The 25,331-nt window shown below is 35.0% G+C and overlaps 1 protein-coding gene and 1 long non-coding RNA gene across 5 annotated transcripts in view; one reads left to right on the top strand and one right to left on the bottom strand.

The window, feature by feature from the left end:
* The window catches only part of LOC140624204 (uncharacterized), a 73,124-nt gene extending 50,686 nt beyond the window's left edge, over positions 1-22,438 (top strand). The window contains exon 3 of the long non-coding RNA XR_012023712.1: positions 20,031-22,438. This is a non-coding gene — a long non-coding RNA (uncharacterized lncRNA). The remainder of the gene's footprint in view (positions 1-20,030) is intronic.
* The window catches only part of SCN9A (sodium voltage-gated channel alpha subunit 9), a 159,817-nt gene that overhangs the window by 9,188 nt on the left and 125,298 nt on the right, over positions 1-25,331 (bottom strand). For all 4 annotated transcript variants that reach the window (XM_072810932.1, XM_072810934.1, XM_072810933.1 and 1 more), the window contains 7 exons: positions 19,638-19,792; positions 15,553-15,726; positions 12,365-12,487; positions 8,004-8,285; positions 7,295-7,348; positions 6,210-6,347; positions 84-188 (listed from right to left, as the gene is read on the bottom strand). In XM_072810932.1, the coding sequence (XP_072667033.1) occupies positions 84-188; positions 6,210-6,347; positions 7,295-7,348; positions 8,004-8,285; positions 12,365-12,487; positions 15,553-15,726; positions 19,638-19,792 (1,031 nt within the window). The remainder of the gene's footprint in view (positions 1-83; positions 189-6,209; positions 6,348-7,294; positions 7,349-8,003; positions 8,286-12,364; positions 12,488-15,552; positions 15,727-19,637; positions 19,793-25,331) is intronic.

Here is a 25,331-nt window from a genome sequence, read left to right as displayed (position 1 = left end):
ACTGTGTGGATGGTTGGTACCCCTAACCCCTGTGTTGTTTAAGGATTAACTGGTTTTGTTTTGTTGTTTTTTGTTTGTTTTACCCCTGGCCGAGGTATTGGCTTTTGTGGTTTCTTAGATCCAAGCTTTTTCATTGCATTATAATATTTCTTCTGTTCTTCTGTCATAAAGATATCTTGACCTCCAAGGTAAAGAAATAAAAAATAAACCTAGTTAAAACCAGAATATAAAAAAATAGTGAAAAGGATTAAAGGGGAAAGGAGAGAAAATGAGTGGGAAATACCAGAGAGGGAGACAGAACATGAGAGACTCCTACTCTGAGAAACGAACAAGGGGTAGTGGAAAGGGAGGTGGGCAGGGGGTTGGGGTGACTGGGTGATGGGTACCGAGGGGGGCACTTGTGACAGTATGAGCACTGGGTGTTATGCTATATATTGGCAAATTGAACTCCAATAAAGAGAAAAAAAACCAGAATCACTGTCTAGATCTTTTTTCAGATGACTAAGACAGGTTAAAAATGTTTTATATAGAAATAAGATGCATTTTATTATGTGCCGCATATCTATAAAATAAATGTCTTAAATAATTACTTAGATATAGGCCTGTCACTTTCCGTAATGTAATATGTATATATAATATGTATATATATAATATATAAGATACATATATATTTTATATATACATATTACATGATAACTATTGGCTCATTTTTCTTTTGGTGAGGTAACCAGTGTTATTTTAAACTATGTGCTAAGACTTCATTTTATCTGCTACTTGTCTCATAAGGCATTTTATTGCTAGATAACAAATATATTAGGAAAGCTTATAAGAAATAAGAATACTGAAGATTTTTTTTTATGATTTGGCTAATATTTGGGACTCTAATGAAAAACAGGGGCATAAACAATAGCAAAAATAGTTTTACATTCATTTGTATTCATTTACAAATGCCATATTCCTTTAGCACAGAAAAGGAATAAAACAGTAGTCCCCTCTTATCCATAGTATCCCTTTCCATGGTTTCTGTTACCCATGGTCAACTGTGGTCTGGAAGAGGTAATGCTCCTTTCTGGTATGCTGTCAGAAGGTCAAGAGTAGCCTAAGTGACACCAGAAGGCCTACATTATTCGCCTCACTTCATCTCATCATGTAGGCATTTTATCATCTCACATCATCACAAGAAGGGTGAGTACAGTACAGTAACATATTTTGAGAGAGATTATATTCATGTAATTTGTATTACAGTATACTATTCTATTTTATTACTAGTTACTGTTGTTAATCTCTTACTGTTCCACTATTCCTAATTTATAAATTAAACTTTACTGTAGGGGTGTATGCAGGAGCAAAAACTTGTGTTTTTTTTTTTTTTTTTTTTTTAAAGTTTGGTACTATCTGTGGTTTCAGGCATCCACTGGGGCTTTTGGAACATCCCCTGTAGATAAGGGGTACTGTACAATGAACATGTAACACATATATCTGTGTGTGTGTGTATTTCATGAAACTCTTAGCTACTTTTTTTATTCCAACAAGGAAATATCAACATAAATCTATGGGTGTCAACATTATACATAATAGCATTCTAGATATTGAGGAAATTACCAATGATCTAGGAACCTTGACCTGAAGGATTTCTTAATTGAGTAGACAACCTTTAAGTCTCAATACTAAAAATAATGAATATCTAAATGAAGTTTTTTGATCTTTTCAATACTGTAAGAGTCTAAATCTCATAAAGGGTGCCTAGAAGATTTATCTGTTCTTTTAGGGTAAACTAATTTTCTTAAAATTATCTGTAATTTTTATATATTCACAGATTTTCTACATTGATCTGTAATGTTGACTTTTTAGTTGTAGGATAAATTAGTATCACCCATGTAATTAGGAATTTATTTTGCGGGAATTTATAGTTCTCAAATCCTTACCTAACTTGTAGGGTTCTGGAGTTAAGGATGATCTGGTATGGTTTCCCTTTAGTTTCCCTGGATTAGGAATACTCAGCTTCCTATTACATTGCTTTTTAATTTTTTAATTTAAAATACCTAATGGTAACCAGATTCCCCTTTCTTTCTCAACGTGTCATAATTTACCTTTATTCTAGTTGATATACAGTATTTGACATTTATCTTACATATTGATGCTAGGCAGGGACAACCTTCAGGCCAATGTTAAAAAAACTACTCATTGGCAAGGGCTGATTACCACAGCATGTCAAGAACCTACCAGAAGAAGCTAGGAAAACACAGGGAAGAGAACCATGAAATTAGAAGTAAACATCAAAGTAGTAAATTTTAACTTCTCTTAATGATACCCTGGTTGCCAAAGTAACAAAAAGTGGGGTGAAACTAGGAGGAGATTATAAGATGCTCCAAAAGAGGAGCTTCTATTGTTTGGTTTGGTTTTACTGTAGCTTTGGAGACCTTGTGCAAAATGTATTCCTTTAAAAGCTAGATGGAAGACACTCTGTAAATCAGGGTGGTCTTTTTCAATGTTACACACTATGTATGTCAAGGGTGTATTACATAGTACTTAAGACTTCTGGTTTGTTCAGATCCTATCTCTGTTGTCCTTGGGCAACTTTCTTAATCTCTTTAAGGATAAATCATGTCATCATTACTAGAGTAGCTACGCCTAGAAGAGTTGGGAGGATCAATTGAGGTAATACATTCAAAACACTCAGCATAATGCTAGATACACATGCCCTCAATAATTGTTAATTGCTGTTACTGTCATTGTTATTAAGCTTCTTGATAAGATTATAGTTACTGAAAGGGGTTGCTTTACTTAGAATGTACCCAGGTCAATACTAGGTCTTTGTGTAAATATACTACATACTTTTCCCTTTTATAACATGAACCTATTATAATTTGTGTTCAAATTTTCCAAAATATGTTTTCTGATGAATTAAACCCTAAATAACATGAACATATTAAATGAAAACATTACTTGTAAAAGTTATGGGTATTTGGAAAAAACTAGTAAAGTGGGATTGGTTAGTAGAAGAGGTATGGGTAGTTTGATAGAGCCTTGAGCTAAGACCAAAGTACTGAAGTTAAAAAACCTTAAGAGGCAGAATGCACTATGAAAAGAACATGGAATTTGAAGTCAAACAGACCTTTGGACCCTGGCTGCCCATGGTCCTGTTACTTGATTTGAAATAAGCTATTTATCCTTACTAGGCCAGTGTATACACTTTTGTATAAAGATGCCACTTTAATTAGCCTGTGCTATGGATTAGATGAATTCATATATATAAAGTGTCTAGCATAAGGGCTCTTACGCACTAGGTTAACTAAAGTGTTGGTCCTGCCTCTTAGTAGGGTAGAAAGAAACCTGCAGCCATTCAGAAAAGGCCAGTAAATCAAAGGTTCACTTAAATTGGAAATGAAATACTGGAAGGAAGGTAGGGGATGGTGGTAGTTGTCAGTGCTTCTAGATTAGTAACTTTTGCCTGAGAGTAATGGTAATGGTGTCAACCCATCCTATGTTTCTCCATCCTATGTTTTAAATATCTCAATAATATTTAAAAGCAAAGAGGTTAAAGCAATTAGGGCTGTGGCTGTCCTGTCCATGGTCACATGGCTTTATCTAGATACATGTCCAATTTATTCTATGCAGGGAATAGTGGGGAATCATATGTATATGCTTGCATATCATATATACACATATATAATGACTAAAGTTGAAAAGTACAATTAAATTGAAAATTAGAGTATACTTTGTAAAATTATTTTCAAGATTAATTATCAATTTTTAAAGATTCTCTGTCTAAAGACATGAATGTACGATAATGTTAGCTAAGTGTAACTCTCAGATACTAAATGTAAGAATGAAAGATGGAATTTTAAAACAACTTTGAAAAAAAACCCTGTATTTGAAAATGTAAGCATAAATAACATTTAACATTTACTAAATTTTCTTCCATTTGTGAATATCAATCATGTCCAATGATATTTCATTGTATGCACATCCATCTTTTCTGAGAGGCTAAGCCAATGTTTAAAATCACTCTCTGAATTCTACTCCTATCGTTGAAACATATCTTTTCATGTGAGTGGTGCTACAGCCATGGTAACTCAGTCAACTATGACAGGAAAATTGAGACTTCTTAGATGCTTTATTATCTTGCAAATCACAGATAATACTGTAGACTCTACTCCCTACCGTCTTTTCATTGAACATATCCCATATTCTCTATTGCTGCAAATGACTAATTTGAAGACTTAAATGTGGTTGAGGTGGCAATAATGCAGGGTCTGACCTAGTCTTTGGTCTCTCCAATCATTCCATGTATCATTACTGGATTCATTTTTTAAATCAGAACTCAGTTTCCATAGTCTCTGGAAGACAGACCTCCAGTTGGATCTGTGATGAAGCTACTTCCTAGCTGTCAGGGCACATGCAAGTAACACAACCTCTCTGAGGGGAAGTGAGGTTACAACGTCTTTTAGATTTGTCGTAAAACCTAATTAAGATGACGTGTGGAGTACTTTACACAGAATCAGACACATCATCAAATCTTTTTTTTTTTCCACATCATCAAATCCTAATGCCAATGTCCTGATTGTATGTGCTTCCTTGCTTAAAAAACTCAATGACACATCAGCTCCTACTGACAAATATCTAATATGGTTTTTTAGTTCTGCTTTCAAGCAAGACCTTGTCTTTTACTATTTCTTTTCTTAAAACTCCATCATTACCAGAGGGGAAGTAGGTGGGAGGACTGTTAAAAAGGGCATAAGGATTAAGGCAGGACTTGTGATATGCAGTGGGTGTTGGATGGACATGTTGAATCACTATATTGTACCCTCCTACTGATATTACACTGTATGTTAATTAATTTCAATTTAAATAAAAACTTAAAACAAAATCCCAAAACTCCAAGTCCAAATTCCTTTCAAACTGGATGGAAGGCTATTCCTCCAGGATTGTTGTCTCTTCTGTCAGCCCTATGCATGTGCTCACACATTTTTCTATCCTTCCCTATGGATTATTTATTTTTCTCTCAGTTGCTACATACCTTCTTGTTCATCTTCCAAGGCCTACCAATTGTCACATAAATCATACAACTTTCTATAGCTGTTTTTTCTATTCACATCTATTTTTTCCTCTGTCCACTTATTTTTGGTTGTCATTGTTTTTTATTAATTTTTCTTATTACCCTTATCACTATTCCATATTATAGTATTTGGGGAGACAGCAATAGTAGAGGACTTAAAAAATAAATGAGGTATATGGGGTCAACTACTGATTTTTAAAATTATCACTTATTACATGCAGGATCTTGGGTAAATCACTGAACCTCTCTGTGGCTACCCACATTTATAAGACAAAGTCTATAATAATTGTCATTGTAGATGTAATTAAATTAAGGTGAGGTCATACTAGAGTAGGGTGGACCCTTAATCCAATATGACCAGTGTCCTTATAAGGAAAAGGAAAGAGACAGAGGAGAACACCATGCGACCATAGAGGCAGAGACTGAAGATATGCTGTGGTGAGCCAAGTAACACTTGAACTACAAGAAGCTAGAAGATGCAAGGAAGGATTCTCCCCTAGAGACTCTAAAGAGAGCATGGCCCTGCCACTACTTTGATTTTGGACTTAAAGCCTCCATAACTGAGAAAGAATAAATGTCTGTTGTGTGAAGCCATCAGTTTGCGTACTTGGTTACAGGAGCTCTAAGAAATTAATTCAGTTGATGTGAAGGGTAACGAAACAGAAATCTCAGGAGAGTATCTCACTTGCACCATTTAACAAATCTTAATTTCCATTACATGTATCCTTTCTTCTGCTATAATATAGGTCCTTGAGCTCAGGAACCGCATCCTGTGTTGTCCATCAAGGGCCAGCCCAATACATAACCATACAGAATAGTGGCTCAGAGAATGAATGAAATGTGTTTTGAATAAATAGTGCATCATTTTTTCTTCATTAATAATTATTAGTCCTTTATAGGGAACACTGAAAAAACTGAATACTGTTATATTACTTAAAAATAGTCATGACTTAGGAGACAATTATTTTCTATGCAGAGATGAATGAGATTAGGCATATCTGTACTGTATTCTGGCCAATTATTTGAAAAATAAATGAAGTTCTAGTGAAGCTAATTACTAACTGATATAAGATTAAATTTCACATTATGTTTTTAGAAAAATAATTGTTCATATTTTTCAGTGCAGTAAAAAAAGACGTAAGATACTTATCTTCTTTTTCTGTTGGTTGAAATTATCTATGATGACACCAATGAATAAGTTCAAAGTGAAGAATGACCCAAAGATGATAAAGATGACAAAATAAATATACATGTAGAGATTGTATTCATATATGGGCTGCTTGTCTACCTATAAAATTAACAAAGATTAGCAGTATGTTGACAATAACATTAATCATTTTCTTTTTCACATGGGACAACAAGTTAATCCAAACAGTGCTATCTCCTAGGTGAACTTGGCTTCTCAGAAGTCACAGCATGTTAAGGATCAGCATAAATATTCTTAAACATTTATTCAACATTAAGTAAATATTTATTACATGCTACTTTGTACATGAATATAATCTTCAAATGATTAAAAAAGGACTTAACCATATGTACTACTTGTTCTCAGACTGGAGGTAAATGACCTAATGTATGTTTTTTATTTCCAGAACAAAAAAACTGTGATAGAAGTGATAACCATATTTATAGAAATTCTGTTGATTATTTTTCTTCATTTGATGACAGAAATGTCTTCAGTGGATTTAACCTTCTCAGCATGGAATTCATTTCACGTAAACCCTTCCACAGCATTTTAAATATAAAAACAATAGAAACTGAATTAAATTTTTAAAATCCATGAATAACATTTGTTACTCAATTTTTATCTCAATAAACATATTTATTGAGTGCTTATTATTGCCAGCTCTACTTACACTTTTTTTTTTTTTGATCTTCAGAACAATACCATGAGGTGGATATTGAATTTTTTTTTCAATGAACAGGCTGAGAGAGGCAAAGTAATTTGTCCAAAGTCAGTTGCAGAGCTCATATGATATGACAGAGATAGAATTTGAGCAAGCTCTGTCTCCAAATGCTGCGGGCATAATTGCTAGTCTACTATTAGGTGGGAGTTCATTTTGTGTGTACATGCCAAAGTTTCCTTGGGGTTACTGTTTGAAAATGGCTGAACCAAACTTAAAATTGTAAGTTTAGTGTAATATTGATCAATAATTACACTGGGTGTTTATACTATATGTTATATGTTGGCAAATCGAACTTCAATAAAAAAATATATAGGAAAACAATACTTACATTAACAGAATCAACAGCTGCATACATAATATCCATCCATCCCTTAAATGTTGCCTATAAATATAACAATAAAATCTGGATGTGAAGCTGATATTCTAAAATAGCCATACATGAGTTTAGTTCATTTATTGTTACATCTATTAAGTGACATCAAATCACTGAATTTTACTGTACTTCAAAATATCAATATAATATAAAGACGCTATATCAAGAACAAAAAGGACATAGTCCCAGTCACATTCTAAATCTTAGTTCTAGTTAATTATTTCCAAGTTTTTATAATTCCTGTAAGTATTGTACATGAACCTTAATTTTTCCAGAGGCAGAGAGAATTTTATGAATAAGGTAGGAAACATTTTTCCTCCATTTCTTAAGGATCCTCTGTGATAGTGGGAAGTTCTTCCCATTTCCATGTAGTGTAAAACTGGCAGTCCAAAAACTATTTTTGGATCAATATTCAGATGGTGCAATGGTGAGGAGCCAAATGACACCAGAAGTCAATTATGAATTAATGACTCTCAAATGCAACAGTACATGCTTCTTAACTCATATTTTATAGGCAAATAATCTAAGAAAGACCCAGTCTCCTTTTTAAAGTCATAAAGTACATTATCTTTAATTTTTAGGTAATAGATTATTTAAAGAATGCCTTCTATCCCTCATCTAGTGTCTACTAAAATAATGAGCAATCATGACAAGGCTCACTTACAACTTGAAGCAGAGACAGGTAACCAAGTCCAACGTTATCAAAGTTCACCTTCAGATTCTTCCATCGTACATTCTGACTAACATTCATCAGTGCAAAACAGTCGGAATGATTTTGAACTAGATTTGTTGGAAAACGTGACCCATCTGTAGTATTAACACACTCATAGAACTTCCCAGCAAACAAATTTACTCCCATAATGCTAAATATTAGCCAGAATATAAGACACACCAGGAGAACATTCATGATGGATGGAATTGCACCTATAAGTGCATTCACAACCACCTAGAATTCAAAAGGAAGAAAAGGAAGATTAGGATTAGTCAAAATGTTAAATGGTCAACATTAATGAAGCACAATGCAGAATCAAATTAGAAAAGCCACCCTTACACGTTTAAGACATCAAATCACCAACCAACATGTATTAATTGAATGTCTATGCTCAAGTAGTATGCCAAACGAGACAAAGTGAGATAGGAGCCCTAAGAACAACAAGTTTACTAAAATAGATGATACACACACATTGAAACTATTAGCAGCAATGCAAAACAAAGTGATTAAAATGATACCGCAGCTTAAACAAATAAAAAAATAAAAATAATAAACCAAAAACCTGATATATGTAAGGTGAAGTCGTAAATCTGCATACTCTAGGAAAAAAAAAAGAAATTCCTAAATATAACAAATAAAATGTACATTTAAAGGTTCATAATCCTAGAATGACCAGTGCTAAAATTCTTTCAGATAGAGAAACTATTGTGTATGTAAGCAGGAGTTGAGGTTAGGAGTCTTTTATTATATGAACCCTTTTATTTAATTGGTTTGGTTAGGTGTGTGATACATGAATTCAATTAAGACTCTGGGACTCTTTCTCCATCTGCTTAAAGAGAGGCACCTTTTCAAATTTATTATTCTAAGTCTAAATATGCTTTATACATATAAATCCTTGGCTAAATATAGATAATGCTTGCCTTGGTTAAAATAAAAATAGTTTATCTTTAATATTTCCTTTATTTCTGCTTTTCAGCATTTCCACTGCTATTAAGCACCAGTGCCTCGTGCCACTCCAGTGTTCCTGCAGGAAGACTACTGTAGCGTTTATCATTCTCCAGATTTTCCTAATTACTTCCTCTTTCAAAACCTGTCTTTTTATACTTCATCTCTAGCCTAAATTTGAATCCAAATGTTAAAGACTAATTTTTTAAGTAAGAGCACTGTGCACCCTCTTTCTTCCAAATGGTGAAACATTAAGATCTCTGACTTACTTTTAATATTGTTTAGAGCAGGAATTAGCAAACGCTTTCTTAAGTATTTTTAGGCTTTGAGTGTTATGTGGTCTCTGTTGAAACTATTCAATTCTGTCACTATGGTAATAAATTATAAACAAATGGACATGGCTGAGAGGCAGTAAAACTTCCTTTACGAAACAGGCAACCAGCCTGTGGGTATTAGTTCGTTGACCTCTGGGCTAGAACAATAGTTATCACCCAGAGGTCCATGAGCCTGTTGAGGTTCCATGTGGGCATGAAATTATATGAAAAACATATGGCTGTACTTTTTAAATGAAGAGATTATCCATATTTTTATGAGATTCTTATAGTGTACATGACACTAAAAGGATTAGGAAAAACAAGAGTAGACAGTAAAGTTCAAAGTGGCCAACTCTTGAGCAGGCCTATGCTTTCATTCTCACTTCCTGCTGACCTCCCTCCCCACTGTGCTTATCATGGCACATTCATCTTCTAGTCATCGCTCAGACATGCCTTGCACACTCAACCCTGTGCTTTCCCATCAGGTTGCATCTCTGCCTGGGATGCCTGTGTGCTTGAGATTTGGGCCCACTCGTTCAGTTATGGCTCCAATGTCAACTCCTTGTGAGGCCTTTGACTTTTCCAAGTGGCCACTCCAACCACCATGTTTCTGTAGTACTGTGTGCTTACTAATTTATAGCTGATGTCATAGAATAACTCCTGTTCCCCTGTGTCTCCATGATTTTTGTCCCTACTCAGTGTTGGGGAACTGAGTCTCTTCACCATGTACTCTTTCTATAGCATAATAGCTGACAAATAGCTGATGTTTAAAATGTTTGCTGAGGGGATCCCTTGGTGGCTCAGTGGTTTAGCGCCTGCCTTGGCCCAGGGCATGATCCTGGAGTCCCGGGATCGAGTCCCACGTCGGGCTCCCGGCATGGAGCCTGCTTCTCCCTCCTCCCGTGTCTCTGCCTCTCTCTCTCTCTCTCTCTCTCTCTATGTCTATCATAAATAAATAAAATAAATAAATAAATATTTAAAAAATGTTTGCTGAAAGAATGTGAGCAATGGTGGGTCTCTGAGGGAGATAGGTACATATTGGTCTGATGGGAAGTACTTTGGGAAAGTCAATAAGCTTAAGAGCCTCAAGACTCAAAGGAAGCTAACTACAAAATGCCTCAAATAATTATTTCATTTATTCTTCAGAATCATCCTGCAGTGTTAAAGAACATACCCCCTTTTTTTTTGTATGGTTAATAAATGCCTAAGAGACATATCTGGTCCTTCAAATACATTAAGACATTCTCCTGCATCCAGTTCAGCTCTATAATAGATAAAGAGGAAAGAGAGTAAAATAATGAGCTTGCTTAATCACTGAGGGAAGTAGTTTGGTAGGGGAAAGTATATTCTTCATTCATGAAAATGCAGTATACTGTCTGTTTGAGTCCAGAAATCAATCTTAAGCTCTAGAGAAATTGTAACATTCTACAAATGCTCAAAAACTGAAGTTAATGTCAATGGATTCCAATGCCATTGTAATTTTTCAATTCTCATGTGATAAAAAGAATTGACTTATTCTTATGATTTTTTTTGTATAATCATAATCTCTCATATACCTGGAAGCCATTGTACACTGGATACATTAAGCAGTAGACATGACATTCATAGCAGAGATAACACCGAAGACCTGCTAGACTAAAAGACCTCTGATATTCAGATTTCTGAGCCCCATCCCAGAGTTTATGATCCAGTATGTCTAGAGCTGGGCCTGGGCATCTGCATTTCTAATAAGTTCTCAGATGACGTTGATGGCTGGTCTGAGGATCACATGTGGAGGACCAGTGAGATAAGTGAGATAAACTAATATACATGTTGAGTTTTTCAGGGACTACAGGTAGAGAAGCAGTCAGATAAATAAGTAAAAAACAATATAATAAGAATTTTGTATGTCTGAACATAGAGGGAAGATGCCTACTTATGCTCGGTGGTGAAGAGACAAAGCAAATTTAAATTAAGGCTTAATGGCTTGGGTAGATAACTGTCTGCTATATTGATAAGTTAGGGTTGAGACAGGGCAGGGAGAAGCACTTCAGCCAAGAGAACAGCAGAAGCAGGAAAAAACAAGTATAAAGCTGGTGAGAGGAAAATTTGAGAAGAGCAGCTATAAATGAGGGTATTGACTAATTAGAGAAAACAAGGTCATTGTCCTCCATGTATTTTATGAAGTTGCTGGTTTAATACAGTTCTTTTTTTTTTTTCTTTTCTTAGATTTTATTTATTTACTCATGAGAGACACAGAGAGAAAGGCAGAGACACAGGCAAAAGGAGAACCAAGCTCCATGCAGGAAGCATGATGTGGGACTCGATCCCTGGACTCCAGGATCATGCCTTGGGTCCAAGGCAGGCGCTTAACCACTGAGCCACCCGGGCATCTGAGGGTGCCCTTTTAATACAGTTCTTAAAGCTAAGTTGCTACAGGTCATTATTTGTCTCACCTTGTTTGTCTCTACAAAATAATCTCTTTTTTTGGCACCATGCAGCCTAGTACAAATTATGTAAATTCTCAGAGCTTTAGTTTTGTCAAATGTAATCTGGAGGTAATTCTACTTTCATTGAAACATTTGTTTTAAGAATGAAATTTAAGGTGGTGGCTGATGTCACTTCACTGTTTTTTCTTACGAGTCCTACCCAGCATAGCTCTTGAAAGAATATTTTATGAGCACTGGATACAGGCAAGTCCCTGATAACTTGTATATGGGAGATGGTATCAGAATGAATAGTGTCCCATTCACTTAAATTTCCTAGCATAGAGATGATTTTCTTTTTTTTTTTTTAGAGAAGATTTTCATTTAAAAAAGGAAAAGTCATTTATTTGAATTACTGCCTAACAATATTACATGAAGGAGGCATTATTGTATTTTACTCTGTTAAACAATATGCAGTAAATACTATGTATATACATATGTACATACACATATATAAATAGCCCATCTATAAGTAGATATGTAGACATATATACATATAAACAGCCCATAATTTCTACAGACTTACTTTTTTCATATTTTATATTCCATTTAGAAAATAAAGATATTAGAAAGTTTAGCATTTTCTTACCCTCATTCCTTCAAACCTAGATAAAGCTCTTAGAGGTCTTAAAGCTCTAAGTGTCCGAAGGGATTTAATGGGGCCAAGGTCTGAGTAGCCAAGAGTGTTTGCAACTAAGGTAACCAAAGAAACCTACAAAAAAATAAAATGTTCATTAATCATTCCAATGAAATAATAAAGCATAAAGACGAAAAGTCAATTTCAAAGATCACTAAGTGCAGATAAGCAAGAATCATATTTTATATATCAAATTGTCGATTCATAGCCTAAAAATAGATAAGATGAATGCTCTTGTAAGGACATAGCTTTAAAGGAAGGCTAAAAAAATTAAAAACAATAGTAGAAGGAAAGTAGGTTATTTCTTCTGTCAATAAAAATCACACATGCTTTTCACACTCTTTGCGGTCAATGATTATGTTCTTGCTTATTAAATCTGAATTGACGCTTGATATATTTAATTAGATATGCTATATATTTAATGTGAGCAACTTATACATTTATGCTTTACATTTAATTAGAACAACAATCAAAATTTCAATTATAATAAAACCTAGGGCATAACAAAATGTGTGATTCTGAAGCTAAGTCATGAGTGTGGCATTAACTCAACCAAATCTTTTTTTTTTTTAATTTATTTATTTATGATAGTCACAGAGAGAGAGAGAGAGAGGCAGAGACACAGGCAGAGGGAGAAGCAGGCTCCATGCACCGGGAGCCCGATGTGGGATTCGATCCCGGGTCTCCAGGATCGCGCCCTGGGCCAAAGGCAGGCGCCAAACCATGCGCCACCCAGGGATCCCCAACTCAACCAAATCTTAGTCCTACTATAAACCTTATTCAAAAACATTTTGAAGATTCATGATTCTGAGATGGAGCTAATTCCCCACAAGATAGTTCTGCCTTGTAATTTCTCAGAACTGGCACCAAAGGATTTACATAGTAATAGTGGGAGAAAAATCTCAATTGTATTGATGAGAATTTAAGAGTAAGTGATCTCACTGGCTTTACAATCAACATAGACATACAGAACTTCATCACATTAGACCTGCCACAATGACCATAACCAGTATCCAACAGAAAGTTGTGTTCTCATCATAAACTATCTTAGAGGAAGGAACATGGATAGAAATAAAATCAATAAACATTTTGGTAAAAGAGCAATAAGCTCCTCAATGACCTTACATCTGGATCTGTAATGCATTCAGTCTCTGAGTAAGGTCCATTTAAAATATTCATTTGTTTTTACACTGTGTGTAGCAGGAAACAATGTCTAAGAACAATGTCTGGAATGCAGCGCTTCATTATGAATTAAGTACTGATGAAAAGATTGAAATTTTCCATGGGATGGGAACACCTGGGAGTCAACCTCCTTATATTTAACTATTGACAGAGTAAAAAATTTATTATGTTACAAAAGCATTTACCTTACTCCTTATTTTTCTAGCTAGTAATGAGGTAACATATATAAAAGTAAATTGAAAAACAATTCATATGGAATCACTAATATAAGGTATCAAAAATCAGAGTTCTTACAGAGAAGGTCCAAAGAACATAGGAGGTGTAATGTATAGCTATATCAGGAAAAAAATTGTTTTTGCATATCACCAATATAGAAAACAAAAATGTTATTGTTTGCAATGTTTTATATATTGATCTGTTAAAAAAGAGTTTACTGAGCTTCGGATGACAGTTGAGAAACTGAACTTTTGAGTAGATATGATGAGTTTTGGGTTAATTTTGCAGATGTGGCTATGTATAGTCATGCTTACTCGCAATTTTGATATCTATGAATGATGCTATCTTTATCTTTTCTGAAAATTTGATGCAAATTCTCAGTTAAATGTTGAAGCACTTGTTAAGACTATAAAAAAAATTTCATACTGCCCTCTAATTCTAGACATCAGATGTAAAAAATATCTCTCAGAACTGTAACTGATTCTAAGTTGTTCCTTCCTTAGCCACAAAGACTAGAATTTGGAAAATCTGGGAGAATTAACAGAAGATGGAAAAACATAAATCATTCTAAGAAAAATTAGATTGGGAAACTGAGGTCATGAATTAATTTAGAAAGCCTTTTAAAATAATATAAAATATAATAAGGTCACTATTATATGTGATATTAAATTATATCAAGATATAAAATAAAATATACTAAATAATAATAAATCGATAAATTGGATGTTACACCATTTCTATTTGCAGTGCCTTACTCTTGCAGCTGTTTTAGGATTTCTTTCCTATTTCAACAAGACTCCTTAAAAATATTTGCTTTGTTAAAAATAATGCATATACTGAAGCATTCTTATATATTTTCCATCATTCAAGTTTTGAATAGTTCTCTGAATTTATTACTTGAAATTGCCAGTGCCTATTTCTCTGCTTCACTGCCACTCTAGAGATGAAAGGTAAATTGGATGTTTCAGGGGGGATAGGATTGTGACTCATTCTGGTTTTCCCTCTCACTGAGACAGAAATCAATATTTTGAAATTCCATGCCTCCCAAACTCCTAAACCCAGAGTTATTTAGCTTTAGCATTATACTTTTACATAACTTTCAGCTAACATATGAGACTTGAATATTCCTTATCCTCTTTTATTTTCTAATTTTATATTGTAAAAAAATCAATGTTTTATTTTTTTAAGATTTTATTTATTTATTCATGAGAAAGAGAGAGAGAAGCAGAGACATAGGCAGAGAATGAAGCAGGCTTCCCGCGGGGAGCTTGATGTGGGACTCGATCCCAGGACCCCAGGATCATGACCTGAGCTGAAGGCAGATGCTCAACGACTGAGCCACCCAGGTGCCCCAATGTTTTATCTTCTTAATCTGGGCCTCTGCCCTTTTCATTCCCACCCTTCACCACCAAGGTTTTCACTTTGTTCTTCCCAACAGGAATGATATTCAAATCACACATATATATACATGTATATAAAATCAAATTTTCTCTGATTGCAGAAAACATACGCATAAGTAACTTATAAATGTTAGAATGGTACAGAAAATAATCCATAGTCACTGCCAAATTTCCCTTTTAATACTCCTTACAGATATATTTCTATTAGCTACATTAATATTTCAAAAAAAACCATGAAGCTATAGTCTGAAAGTACAAAAAGCTAACCAAAATTAAAATATGATAACAAACATTACTAAATGTTCTTCAGAACACTTATTTATAAGAATAAACCCAACTTACATCAACAATTAAGAAATCCAGCCAACACCAGGCATTGGTGAAATACGTTTTATAACCATAAGCTACCCATTTTAGAAGCATTTCCAGAATGAAAATATACGTGAATATCTTGTCAGCATACTCCAGGATAATCTTAATGGTCTTTTTCTTTTCAATATATATATCTTCAAAAGCCTGTGAAAATAGTATTCAAATTTCAACTCACGTCCAACTTAAGGCTTATGATTCATAACAAAGACTGGAAATAAAATTCTGATGGAGAATTTTACACTGAAAGATACATACTATTATGGGCTAGCTGACTTTATTCTGGTTTACAGTACTATGTAACACTTCATCCTAGACTTCTCACTAGTATGTGCCACTGGTCACCAGAGGTTAAGAGAAAGGGTGCAAAGAATAAAATTATTTATAATCTTCTAAAGGAATACTCATCTTTGATACAGTGATTTCTACTTCCTCTGACTCCCCTTTACCTCTCATCAAATTGGATGAATCTTAATAATTTAAAACATGATTCCCAGATTGGTCCATCATATTTATCTTTCTCACCCTGCACTCTCCTTCACACCCACCAGTAGGATTTGGAGATCTCCTTCAGTTTTTACATGCTTGTGCATTCCCAGTGCCTCACACTGTGTCAAGAACACAGCAGAAGGCAAGGGAAGGTTTGCTGAAAGGACAAGTGCAGTAGCTCATCGGGCTGTAGAACACAGAGGATGGCTTCTTTCTTTGAATTCTGCACAGTATTTTATCATTCATTGAGAGCTTTACCTCTTCAAATCACCATTACATTCATTTGATGAATGTGGCACTTTCTGACACTCTTCTGGAACTTTCAGTTTTGAAAGTGAAAACTTTCAGTAAGTAATAGAGGATATTCTGTGGTCATAGCCATTAGTCCCTTGAGAAGTAATTAGAACAGATTTAATGAATTGAGATCACCTCAGACACTGAAAATACTGCTGACCTAAACAGGTCTGAAGCAGTAGAATTTTCTCTTTCAAGGTGAAACAATATCCACTTTGTTGAAGAACATGAAAGCAAAAGGAGTTGTATCCTTAATGGTACATTACATTACCTATCCAAAGCCATTGGAATTCTTCTTATTCCAAGTTCTTCTATCTACTTTTAAAATGATCCTTCACACTTATTACATACTGTTGGTATCAATATTGAAGCATGCAGAGAAGTTGGGGCACAGAATGAGCAGACTTACTAAGATGGTAAAAGAAGGTTCTAGCAGCTGACTGAGGTTTTGAATGTCAGTGCCACTGAAGTGCAAAGGAAAACTTCCAGCCCTCAGGATTTTCTGGCCTCCCTTCTGCAAGTTGTGGAAGAGTCTGGCAGCTTCCCAGACAGACAGTATGGCAACACTTTAGTATTAGAATGCAAAGGTAACAAAGGGACTCGATCACAAAGAACAAAGAGTTCCTGGAACTGGGGTGCAGAGCTGGACCAGTAACTAATAAGTCTTGAGGCTGAAAACCAGATACCCTGCCTGAGTACATCTTATTTTGACTGGTTCTAGAGCTGGAAACCAGATTCAGCCTGCAGGGCTCCTGGCTAACCTCCAGGACTAGTTTCGTGGATATGGGAGCAAGGATGCAAGGGCAACATTAATGTGTAGTGCAGGTTTTACTGTTACTCATTTCAGTAACCGCTCATTTGTTTCTACATGGCGTGTACTCTCCTTTCTGAGGAGCCAGAAATCAGTGAAAAGATACGGTGGTTGTGACTTCAGACCTCAGTTAAGTTATAGGTTTGTCATTTACTAACTTTGGGACATTAAACAACTTTTAAAATTTAATTTAATTTTTATTTTATTTATTTTATTTTTTTAAACAACTTTTTAAACTCTCTGCCCAATTTCCTCATTGGTAAAATAAGCAAAACAATAATAACTTCACAGGATTGTTTATAAAGATTAAGCAAAAATAACCTATGCAAGGATCTTAAAAATAACTATGTACTAACTCAGCTGTTATTTTTTTGTTTATTTTATAGACAGGTACTTAAAAAATCTAGTTCAATTAGCAAACTCCCTGAGTAAAAAATAGCAGTTTCTTAAAATACCTTTCCCTTTTCTTCCTCATATGATTCATTCATTTGAATTTCAGGGTTGTGTGTGTGTGTGTTTTTTTTTTATGATGTTATTTATTTACTTTAGAGAGAGAAAGAACACAGGAGTGAGCAGGGGGAGGGGCCAAGGGAGAGGGAGAGAGAATCTCAAGCAGGTCCCATGCTGAACGAGGAGCACAATGCACGGCTCCATCTCATGACCCTGAAATCAGGACCTCAGCTGAAATCATGAGTCAGATTCTTAACCAATTGCCTTACCCAGGCTAACCAAAGTTTGGAGAGTGCCTCTTCCCAAAAATGTCATCTTGCTTTTTAGATATTTTGAACAAGGGATTACTCTAAACTTTTTTTTTTAACTCTCCTTTCTAAAAGTCTCAGTTATGTGTATGGCTCAACACAGAATAAACTTCCTTAGTTATGATGGATACAAGATAATGTAGATATTGTTGAGATTCCTATTTGGATTCCACCAGATAAGAAGAAAAGCATTTTTCTTATTTATTTTCTGTTTCAAAAGAGGTCATCCACTGTAGGCCCTGAGCACCCCAACATATCCTTGTTGGGTATGCCAAGGACACAAGAACCTGACTGCTCTTTACTCAGGCTATTTCTTAGTGTTGCTTTAGCAACAAGCAACTATGAAGGATGAAACAGTGCCTCTGGGACAAAAAAGCAAGGCTGCTTACTGCTTGCTATAAAAAGACAGGGTTCCTTGGGGTACTTGAGTGGCTCAGTCAGACTCTTGATTTCAGCTCATGCTAAGATCTCAGGGTTGTGAGATGGAGTCCCGCACTGGGCTCCATGCCCAGCTTAAGATTCTCTCTCTCTCTTTCCCCCTCTCCTCTTCCCCTTCTCTTAAAAAAAAAAGAAAAAAAAAAGGACAGGGTTCTCTAAATTTAGTGCTCTTTAGCTGTGATGCTAATGCATTTATGTGTACCATTTATCCCCATGCCATGCCCCCATGAGACCTGGGGACTAAGGGGAGCAACCCAAACATGCTGAAGTTCATGTTGCTTCCAATGTCATGAGGAATAAAATCCTTTGTCTCTGACTTGGAAGTCTCATATTCCACTAGCATCTGTGAAATAGCAAGAGGTTAGCTTCTTTAAGTAAAGTAAAATCCAATCCCAGGTCCATGAAGACTATCTGTGAGGCAATTTACAAAGTTCTTGAGTATTCTTTTTTTAGTATAATGGAATTTCCAGTGGTATCTCTAGCTGGAACTGGGCTTCTAAGGGTTCATCTCTATTTGTGTCAGTGGGAAAGAAAAGTGAGTAAGAAAAGGCTCAGGGAACTTGTAACTCTCCCAGATGCTTATCAACTTCCATAGAAAGTGCTTGGTATATGCACATAAGAAGTGTGTCTCATTCTCACCCCCAAATTATGGTTTGTTTTGCAAGATGCTTCATAAGCTGACACTGCCTATCTTTGTCACAGTACCTGTGGCTACCACTCTCCTCCCTGTATTTGCTTTTCCTCCAATGTCATGTTCTACAACTTGACAACTTTTAATTTCCTGAACACATCATGATATTTAATGCTGCCTTATATACACTTGTTTCCCTCAGCCAGCCCACCATGTATGGCTGGAAAATTCTATTCATCTTTCTAGATCTTGCAAAAAAAAAAAATCAGCTACTTTCCTGAAAGTGCAAGCAGACAATTGTTCACCTCTTGCTAAAGATCTTTATCAATTATATTCTTCACTTACTAACACATCCCAGTTCTATAATCACTTGTGCCTCTCTCTACAGAGGTCTCTGAACTCATTGAGAAAAGTACCTGGATCTTAACCACCTTTGCACTCAAGGCAGCAAGAATAATGCCTGGCCTAGAGTAGTGCTTAGTAAATATTTACTGAACTAAACTAAAAGTTTGTCCCAGTACTAATCATAGGGATTCATTTTTAGGTAAAACAACTTTCATGATATTTTTATCCTCCAACTCATTTATTAAAAATACTGAGGGACTCAAATGATTGCTTTAGGTGTCATATAACTTACCAGAGCACCACTGCTGAGCAGGATCATGAGAACAATAAAGCTTTCAAACCAACTGTGTTCAACTATTCTGTAGCAGGTTTTCCTGATGTTCCACCAGATTTTTCCTTTCCCTGATTCTATGTCAACTTGGCAGCATGGGAACCTCCGCACACAACCTGAGAAGAGAGATATGCATATAAAATCTTGATATTCAGAATAAATAAAATGCTTATGCAAAGCTTTCCCTGTGAATAATTTCTAACACTGCTGCTTTGAATAGATTCAACTTGAATACATTCAACTAAAAATAACGTCAATTATTTCTAACTTAAAATATATTCTGTACTTTCTTGATTTCTCATCAATCTCTTCCAAAGTGTTTAAAGCACTTATTATTTTTTTTCATTATTGCAGTCCAAACACTGTGTGGATACATGACAAACATGGAATGAATGAATATGAAACTCAAAGCTGAGAACAAAATGCTTTTCCGGACCTTCTCTGCTAATTTTCCTTGATGTGGATTTCATCTACAATTTTCTGATCCTTCTACTCTATTAAAAAAAAAGTTCCTCACAAAGCTTCATTCTAGATAATATGAAGAAAATTAGTAGGAGTTTCTAAAATTTTTAAAAAGTAGATTTTGATTAGAAGCAGATAAAACTGTTTCAAGTACTCTATATTAAAAACAACTCTACATTTGGAACTTTAAGTGCAAAATATGCTGCAAGATGAGTTGAAGATCATTTTATTTAAAATCTTAGGCTTATTTATTAATTTCTCCATTTATTATTTTTTAATCTTTTATATACTTAGCTATGTACATAGTTTTCTCTAATCTGGGAACTTATTTTTTTGTTTTGGCTAGGCAGATAGATATAGAAATAAATGACTAACTGGATAAGGCAACTAAAATCACAAATATAAAGGTGTAATATTGATAGCACAGAAAACCTCACCCCACTCGTTTGTTAAGAGACCAGAAGAGGCTTTGTGAAGATCTGACATCTGAATTGAGTCAAAATACTAGCCAAAAAGAGTATGGGTGGAATTCCAGGCCAAGAGGGAGCAAAATGTGTTATGCATAGGAATTATAAGCAGTTCAGAATTGTGATGAAAGCCAAGTGTGGAGGCATGGGTGAGAAATGAGGTTAGAGAAGTTGGTCAGATTATGGAAAGGATTTTCTTCCACATGAAGGAGTTTGGTCTATATTCTATAAACGTTGGGGAGTAAGTGAAGGGTTGTAAGCAGAGAATGATATAGGCACACTAAACCTAAATTTATGTCTCCAACAGTTGAATGGAGGATAAGTGGAAGAGGAGAAAAAAAGGAGGGGAAGATGCAAAAAAACATTTAGGGTTCTTGTTCAGTAGCCTTAATAAGGCTGGATAGGTCATGGCAACTCTAGTTAGGAATTAGAGCAGTAATAGATTCAAGACATGTTTGGCAGGTAAAATCAGCAGGATTTAGTTATGCAGCATAAGAGAATAGGAGGAACTCAGAACAGATGGATGAATGTCAGCAATGAAATGAAGAACACAGGTGCAGGGCTACTTGGCAGGTAATGAGTTTGAGATGCTGGTAGGACTTCCAAATACAAATGTCCTGTAGTTATTTGGAGGTCTGAATCTGAAGCTCAGGGGAAAGTCTGGGCTAGAAAAGGAGAATTTTTGAGGTCATACATATAAAAATCTATTTAGGGCCAAGAAAAGGCCATATCTAGAGCATTCTAAAACAGTAATATTAAGGAACAGAATGCAATGACATGCTGGAGCCAGCTCACATAAGTTTTGATAACTCATTGTTAAACTGGCAGGCATTTTTGCAAGCCTGTTGTTAAATGCAGCAATTATCAAAAGTTAAATTATATGAACTTAAAATTATAACTTACTTTTGAAAAGACTAAATCTTAAAAACATATCCCTTTCAAATCATTTTGCTATTATCTATACTTGAGTACATTTCTGTCTTCTATTTGAGTCAAGGGAAATTTGTCATACTATAAAAATAAAATGACAATTTGAGAGTACAAAATGCTATTGAACTAGTGGCATCTCTTCATTTGGTAGCATCTCCACATTTGGCGAACTCACATCAGTAGTTTGAAATAAGCCATGGTGGGGATCTTTACACTACAAAAGTCATCAAATGCTATAAACCAGGGTTTGCTGATTTTCTAGAGTAAACTTAACAAGTAATACAGGAAATGTTAATAAAATATATAAAACAGTAAAGGTGTTGGGCAGCCCTGGTGGCACAGCGGTTTAGTGCCGCCTTCGGCCGGGGGTGTGATCCTGGAGACCCAGGATCGAGTCCCACGTCGGGCTCCCTGTGGGGAGCCTGCTTCTCCCTCTGCCTGTGTCTCTGCCTCTCTCTCTGTGTATCTCTCATGAATAAATAAATAAATCTTTAAAAAAAGACAGTAAAGGTGTCATATTTATAGCCATGACACTGGGAATAGCACTAAAAATTGAGGAAATATTCTTTCCTTATTCAAATTCTATTATCTAAGATTTGCAAACATCATTGATGAATGAGTGAAGTTCTGACATACAGTTTCTTTGTCTCACTGTTAGCTTACTGATTAACATAAATGAAATAACCAACCAACCTTCAGGTTAAAACTATACTTGTTCATCAACTGTAATCGTTGGTTATCTACAAATCCAAAACTTTGGTAGAATTTAACAACAGCATTCTATGAGAACCAATGAGCTATAGGGCATGTACAATAAGGAATGTTGCTTATGTTATTTGTAAATCATGTGCTACACATCCTTTATATCAGTAGATTTAAAATAAACTGATAAATGTATGCATACTTTCTTTTTTTTTGGAGAATTATTTGTTAAACATTCACCTGAATACCACTAGGGCAGATGGAATTAGAGAAAACCCTGAAGGAGAAGGAGACAGAGCAGAAGTGGGAGAGACATGTAAGGGGCTGCAGCAAAAAAGTCAGGGAGTAATAAGTTTCATAAAGAGCTGATGAACAGAACCATAACCAAGAAAGACCCAAAAAGATAATGACTGAGATTTCAAAAATTAAAGTTGATTTTAAAAAACAACCACACTTATTTTGAAGAAAAGGAAGAATTGAAAAAGGAGGAACTACAATTAATTGATCTTTAAAAAATTTTTCCTTTCAGAACCATTGTGTACTGTTGGTGGTAATGTAAATTGGCGCAGCCCTTGTAGAAAACAGTATAGAGGTTCCTCAAAAAGTTAAAAATAAATGCCATATGATCCAGTAATTCCACTACTGGGTACTTACTAAAGAAAACAAAAATACTAATTTGAAAAGATACATGCACCCCTATCTTTATTTCATCATTATTTATAATATCTAAGTCCATCAATAGACGAATGGATAAAGAATATATATATATATTACATATATATATATATATATATATATATACACACACACACACACACACACCATGAGTTCCCACTCAATCATAAAAAAGAATGAGATCTTCCCATTTGTGACAATAAGGATAGAACAGAATTTATCTGCCTCAAGTATAATTAGCAGAGGAGAAAAGTTCCCTTTAAGATTTTACTATCTGAGATTTATTTGTGTCACTTAAAATTGAAGAGAAATATTATTCAAAAGATTGAGGCAAGAAAACAGATAATATATTCTAATTAGAAAAGTAAACTTTTTATCTGAGATGAAGGTTGATAAATATTGCCCTCAGGATTTATCACACCTCAGAGAGTTTCTCACCCTTATTTGGAGGCAGGAGTGTTCGACTGCCTGTCTGGCTTTTATGCAAAGGCATATCCTAAGAGATTTCCAACCTAGCTGGTTAGCAATGTTATCATACATTCTTTTTTAAAAGGACTGTTAATTAAATGTAAACATAACAGAGAATCTCTCAAACATTTTAATGGGTCCCCTTGGGTAAATGCTATTTCTTTTGGGTGGTTTCATTAATTTGTTCTCGTGATACATTTCATAAAGTCTATACTGGGTTTCATCATGTTAAGCCAGTGCTCCCCCCACCACCGCCCCAAACAAAAAAAAAACTAACTTCCATCGACCTCTTCCAAGAAAGATTACCTATTAATAAAAATATAATAGTATAATCATATAATGTAAAAATTGATTAGGAAAATGGGGTTTTTTAACACTTCTTAAAACTTCCTAATTCTCTAAAGTATTTCATCCATATTTTCTTTAAAAAAAGGATAAAAGTACGAGTGAGTAGTTATTGTGTTCTTAAAGTTAGAATTAGTTATTAGTTATTTTATAGGAAGTTGAATTCAGAACATTTTGGGAGCAAGTTGAGTTGGTTCCTTCTACCAAATTAACAGAAAATACATTATTTTATGGAAAAGAGGGTATCCTTCTCTTTTTTAAAATTTTATTTATTTATTCATGAGAGACACACAGAGAGAGGCAGAGACACAGGCAGAAGAAGGAGAAGCAGATTCCCCACAGGGACCCTGATGCGGGACTCAATCCCAGGACCCTGGGATCATGACCTGAGCCAAAGACAGACACTTAACCACTGAGCGACACAGGTACTCCTGGAAAAGAGTATCCTCCTCATATCCTAATCCTGATTTTGTAATATACTAACTGTATAATCCGAAAAGAGTATAATGTAAAACCAAGCAGAATCAAAAAGTCCTGTCATGTCAGGTTGCCGTCACATGCAGAAGTAAGGCTAGTGAAGAACAGTGGCAGATCTAGAGGAGGAGCCTGGAATCTTGGATTATGAAGCTAGTGGAACAGAACTAAGGAAAGGCCTGGCATAAGAGGGAGGAGAAAAAGATGAAGAGGAATATGATGAAAAGTAGTAAAGCAACTGTATATATTTTAGGTATATAAATTGATAATTTGATATTAAGTATACATTGTAAAATAATCATCACAATCAAGCTAATTAACATAGCCATCTTCTCACCAATTTCTTCCCTGTATGTGTGGTGAGAACAGTTGAGATCTATCCTCTTAGGAGATCTCAAGAATACAATGCAGTAGAGTTACGTATAGTCCCATTGGCGCACAAGAGCTCTCCAGAATGTATTTACCTTGTATAACTGAAACCTTGGCCCTTAGTAAATTTTCAGTGGTCAAGACTAAACACCTCTGAAAACGTGTTTCTGTAATATCTCCTATACACTAGACTCAATTTAGAAGTTATGCATAACTTTAAAGAAATCACATAAATAGTCTCATTAGTGCTTTGTAGGACTAAAATAAACTTTTTATGTAGTTTAATGTTAATAAGATAGTCCTTACAGACTGAAATAGCTTAGCATTAATACTTTCTGCAGAAGGTTTAAGCTTTTCCAAAGCCCCTAATTTGAAGCCCTAATCTGCTTGGTAAACCCAACTTCTCTCTAGTTATCCTAGAGTTTTAAGTTAGGGTCATTCATAAAATGGGTGGAGAAAATCTTAGTAGCATCTGTACAAATTTAATGGTGCTTATTAATTTACTGAGAAATAGGCAACACCTGATGAAATTCTTAAGTATACAAACACTTCTAAAGGAAACTCTATGTGTTTTGCTCCATGGTACTGATTTCAGCAAACAAAATTTCTGTCAATTGGGTGTCATACTTGTTTGCTTCTCAAATAAAATAGAATTTAGCCTGTATTGAAGGAAAATTCATGAACCCATTGTAGTTCAAAGATATCTTTATTTGATAGCATTTTGTTTACTGCATGAGTGCTAGAGGAGGCTGGTTGAGAAAAA

The sequence above is a fragment of the Canis lupus genome, chromosome 34 (assembly GCF_048164855.1).
Source record: "Canis lupus baileyi chromosome 34, mCanLup2.hap1, whole genome shotgun sequence".
Taxonomy (NCBI): Eukaryota; Metazoa; Chordata; class Mammalia; order Carnivora; family Canidae; genus Canis; species Canis lupus.
The sequence above is the reverse complement of the archived record's forward strand: the minus strand, read 5'-3'. Positions and strand labels throughout refer to the sequence as shown.